General features: G+C 39.7%; 1 protein-coding gene across 1 annotated transcript in view; it reads left to right on the top strand.

The window, feature by feature from the left end:
• Positions 1-4,197, top strand: part of LOC306763756 (selenocysteine insertion sequence-binding protein 2-like) — a 12,289-nt gene extending 8,092 nt beyond the window's left edge. The window contains exons 8-18 of the mRNA XM_079250652.1: positions 1-21; positions 111-197; positions 285-386; positions 505-637; positions 733-890; positions 1,039-1,165; positions 1,249-1,414; positions 2,119-2,339; positions 3,461-3,615; positions 3,725-3,908; positions 4,057-4,197. The exon at positions 1-21 is cut by the window's left edge and continues 123 nt beyond it. Of these exons, the coding sequence (XP_079106778.1) occupies positions 1-21; positions 111-197; positions 285-386; positions 505-637; positions 733-890; positions 1,039-1,165; positions 1,249-1,414; positions 2,119-2,339; positions 3,461-3,615; positions 3,725-3,908; positions 4,057-4,181 (1,479 nt within the window). The 3' untranslated portion in view covers positions 4,182-4,197. The remainder of the gene's footprint in view (positions 22-110; positions 198-284; positions 387-504; positions 638-732; positions 891-1,038; positions 1,166-1,248; positions 1,415-2,118; positions 2,340-3,460; positions 3,616-3,724; positions 3,909-4,056) is intronic.
• The last annotated feature ends 664 nt before the right edge of the window (positions 4,198-4,861 follow it).

Genomic DNA, 4,861 nt, shown 5'->3' with positions numbered 1-4,861 from the left:
CAAGAGCCTCCAAAATTTGAGGTAATTCATATTTTAAGGTCATAGCTGTCAAAACGAAACGTATTGGAAGATGATTCATTTACTTATTTCTTTTTTGTATCATCTTTGAGGATGAAGAGGAGTTCCCTGGCTTGGCTGTCGCTTTCACTGGGACTGATAGGTTAATAACCAGCAGCAATACAAAGCTATGCAGTCAGGTAAATCCCAGCAGAGTGTCGTTTCTGTCATGGATTTAAAAAAAAAAAAAATGACAAAGACACCGAGCTTTTCTTTGTATTTGTAAGGAAAACCAAAGAGAGGGAGGCGATCACCAGTTTGCAGAACTGAACAAGGAAAGGTTTCCTGCAGGAAAAGCTCAGTCTACAGAAGCTGCTAAAAAAGGACAGGTTTGTGCTTGTTGTATGTTGAAATTGACCCTTGACATAACTGTTATGCAAAATTGTACAAAATGAGTCTAGCTCTTTCTTGCAAATGCAGCTTTCTTTGTGGTCTTCGGATTTGTAGAAAGCAGAGAAAGTTTCTGGGAAGAAGAGCAAGGCTCCTGTACAGCTGGACATCGGAAACATGCTGGCTGCCCTGGAAAAGAAGCAACAGTCTCAGAAAGCCAAGCAGGACGCGAAGCCGGTCATTCTTTCAGGTTGCTTTTGTTCAGCTTCTCTTTGCTCAACTTGATACTGATTATTTTCCCTGAAAATGGCTAGTTAAAAATAAAGGATCTGCTTTTCTCCGCAGTTGGTGGCGGACTACCTGTTGTCCAGAAGCAACCACCAGCTCAGAAGAAGCTGACGGATAAAATTGCACACAATCCCTTGGACTCAACCAGCCCTTTGGTAAAGAAAGGCAAGCAAAGAGAGGTTCCCAAAGCCAAGAAACCTACCCCTCTCAAAAAGGCTAGTGGCTATACTCACTCTTGAATAAAGACACATATGTCGCGTTGTTTTGGAAAGTTGAGCCTTTTCTTTACAGCTTATTTCCATTGGATCCTCAGGTAATTTTATTTATTTATTTTATTTTATTTATTTATTTATTTTTCCTCAGGTAATTTTAAAGGAAAGAGAGGAGAGGAAACAGCGGCGCTTACTGGAGGAGAGAGGAGTGCTACCAGAAGACGAGTCCAAACTCTGCACTGATGCTACAGAAGAGCACTCTGATGCAAACGCCCCAGGTCTGAGCAAGCATGTTAGATAATGGAATTGATTTAAGTCTGATTATAGTAATTAATAATTTATTTGTGTTTCTAAAATGCAGATGAGGTTGGCAGTTCTACAGAAGGGTTTGATGATCAGCTGGAGTTAAGTGATACAAATCCAGTCATAGGAGAAGGGGATGAAGTACCCAAGAGAGAGGAGACCATCCAGCAACAGATCATCCATGCAGCCAATGCACCCAAAATCCACAGCAGGAAGTTCAGAGAGTAAGACTGCAAAGCAGCATGCGGTTTGTCTATAGAGAGAAAATCAACTCCATATTATTGTGTATAGGTGTGTGTGTGTGTGTGTGTGTGTGTGTATTACATGATTTGCAAACTGTATAAAGTAATTTGTGTGTAACTTTGGGTAGTTGTGTGTGTATATATTGCATCGTTTGTAAATCATATAAATCATTTTGTGTGTAACTTTGGGTACTTGCAAACATTTTTAAATGTTCATATATCTAGAAATTACATGCAAAAAAAATTACACACACAAATTGCAGAAATGTGCAACATTGATATTTTACTCACAAAATTTTCACCTTCATCCTCACAAATCTAATAGTTTATTGCTCTAAAAGTCTCCTTTGAATTTATGTCATTAAATACGATCATGAATCGCCTGGTACGCACATACAAAACAGCAACATTTACACGGATCAGTTTAAAAGTCTTCAGATGTTTGGTGACCATTTTCACTCTGTTTATTTATTTATTTTTTTTAAATTTTTCCAAGCCTGACTGCTTTGCACTCGATGGTATGTTTAGGTGTGTGTGGAAATCTGGGTCATCTGGGTTTTCATCTGATTTTCTTTTCTTTTCTTTTTCTTTTAAAATGGGAAACACAGGATCTATGGATGTCTTTCCCACTAATGCCATCAATGAAGTCATCTCTGATTGATATTTTCATCCTTTTTGTGTGTCAGCTATTGCAACCAGATGCTGAGTAAAGACGTGGATGAGTGTGTGACAACTCTACTAAAGGAGCTGGTTCGCTTCCAGGACCGCTTGTACCAGAAAGACCCCATGAAGGCCCGCATGAAGAGACGGATCGTGATGGGCCTTCGGGAGGTCCTGAAACACCTCAAACTCCGAAAGGTCAAATGTGTCATCATCTCACCGAACTGTGAACGCATCCAGTCCAAAGGTACCGTCAGACTGAGCCACTGGCTTGCAGCATGTGCAGAAGACATTTCATGAAAAAATAAACCAGAAAGCACTTTTATTATTTTATTTTTATCAATTATGGGTTTTAAGAGTTTTATTTGATGTTTTATATTGTTTTCTGCTGATGTACAGTACAGTATCATTTTACTACTAGATGTGTTTGAAGAGTCAGAATACTTCTTCATGTAGGTTAGAAGTTTAGTCAGGAGGAACAGAGGCTTATATTCAGCAGTGATTGGTGCTTGGATATAGCACACAGTTTTCCAGATTGGTTCTAAAACTTGAAGTTGCTAAATTAACTACTGTTCATTATAAAAGTTTTAGATCTTCGTCTTTTGACAGAGTGAAAATGACAATGGAAACCTTTATTCCTGTTCTGCTGTTATGAAGTGAAGCACAGAAATAACATATGATAATAATTATAAAAAAGTTTTCCATCTTACCTTTACATTCGACTTTATTTAGCGTCAAATCACGGCGATGCCATCTCAAGACGCTTTACAGACAGGAAAAAAACATAATGAAATCCAATAGCCTGTATAAGGAAACCAACAGATTTGAGTTGAAAGCCTGCTTTCTGTGCCCAGCAGTGTGTGCACAGTAGGTTTTGATTGTCAACCCAGCTGAGCATTTTAAACCTGATGGATTTGATGTTAATATGACAGCTTGGTGTGAAAACATGGCAGACGGAGAGAAATCGGATCCATTCAGTCGGTGACTCATTCATTCAGAGCAGAGGTGTATAAAGTAGAAGTAGAAAGTAGAAGTCCTGTCCGGCAGCTCTTTCCAACCAGTCACTGAACCAGGTGCATTTAATTCGCTCACTTCCACTGCAGGTAGGTGACCCTGTTAGTAAAGGCACCTGTTCTAAATGCATTGGTAGATCCAAAACCATCTACCGTACTTTATTTTTTACTTCTACTTCATACACCTCTGATTCAGAGACAAGGTAGACCTTGGACTAGTTGCCAGTCTATTGCAGGGTCAGAGAAATCTGATCCATCAGGAGGAATTCAGATTAAAGGCCCTGCATCATAAGTGTGCAGAAATATGCCAGGCTATCAAAGCCGCATGTTTGACAGACAATGCCACCTTTTGCAGGTGGTCTGGATGAAGCCCTCAACACCATCATCAACACGTGTCGCGAACAGGGAGTACCGTTTGTGTTTGCACTTTCCAGGAAAGCGTTGGGACGATGTGTCAACAAGGCTGTACCCGTCAGCCTGGTGGGCATCTTCAACTATGACGGTGCACAGGTCAGGGTTCTGCTCAGCAAACATATACACTAACATCAGACAAGCAAATTATTGTAGGAAAATCAGTACAGTATTATAAAAACAAAAGCTGAACCCTTTGGTACTCCAGGACTACTTTCACAAGATGATCGAGTTGTCGTCTGAGGCCAGGAAAGCCTACGAGGTGATGGTGTCAAGCCTGCAAAGTGATGAGATGGACACAGAGCTGGAGGCGAACGCTGAGGACCTGCATATCAACAGCCTGACCGACCAACCTGAGGCTGGTCCCGACACCCCAAAGGAACCAGAGTATAGTAAGTTATTTGTATATTCCTTGAAAACACTGCTGGGAAAGGTGGGAAAGGCTTATTTTTATATTGCCAATTAGATAATTATGTTGAGGAATAGAAGAGCTTTGATATGATTTTACCCAAAATAATAACGTCTCCTTTCTCTGCTCAGTGAAAATCTGGAAGACGGTATTGGAAAAAGAATGCAACCACGCACTTCTGAACTTTGAGGAGCAGTTAAACTCCATGCACTTGGACAGCGAATGTACAGAAAACAGTGAAGAGGAGAAAAGTTGATGGTAGAAAAGCCTTTTGTGCCTAAAAACTTTGGGGGGTGGGGAAGGGAGGGGGGGCACAACCATGCATCATTTGCATATCAAATAATAAAAACTATGTAATATTTGCAGCAAAGTTTAAATTCTCTTTGTAAGATGAACCAGAACAGAACCAGTAGCTTGAAGAAATCCCACAATATGACTGGTCAGCCATGTGACCCTGCAGGGAGGATGTGGAAGGGAAGCTGCAGCAAGAGAGGAATATTAACCCGTAATGGACAAATGATCTATAAAGATTTCACACTGTACTTTGAGCCACCTTGTCACTTTTTTAATCAACAATTATCAATGTTCAAATAGTTTCCTGCCAGTTTACAACAGTGAGCAGATGATGGGCCTTTATGAGCCAGACTTTTACGCAGCAGCAGGCTAGAAACAGGGTAGATATCATTTAGAAATTATGCATTTATAAGGTATTCTCTTTTTTTTCTTTCTTTTTTTTTTTTTTTAAGATGTAACATTTTTGCATTAAAAATTCAGAAGTCCAACAATGTGCAGAAAAAAATTTAAGAAATGTCAGCTCTCAAAGTTCCCACGCTTTCCTGTTCCATGAATGTTGCACTTCACTGGATTAGAAAAGCAGAAAAAAGTCTGACTTTAAATTTATATTTGTGCCCTAAATTCCATACTAATGTTAAACAT

The sequence above is a fragment of the Telmatherina bonti genome (assembly GCF_933228915.1).
Source record: "Telmatherina bonti genome assembly, chromosome: 13".
Lineage (NCBI taxonomy): Eukaryota > Metazoa > Chordata > Actinopteri > Atheriniformes > Telmatherinidae > Telmatherina > Telmatherina bonti.
The sequence above is the reverse complement of the archived record's forward strand: the minus strand, read 5'-3'. Positions and strand labels throughout refer to the sequence as shown.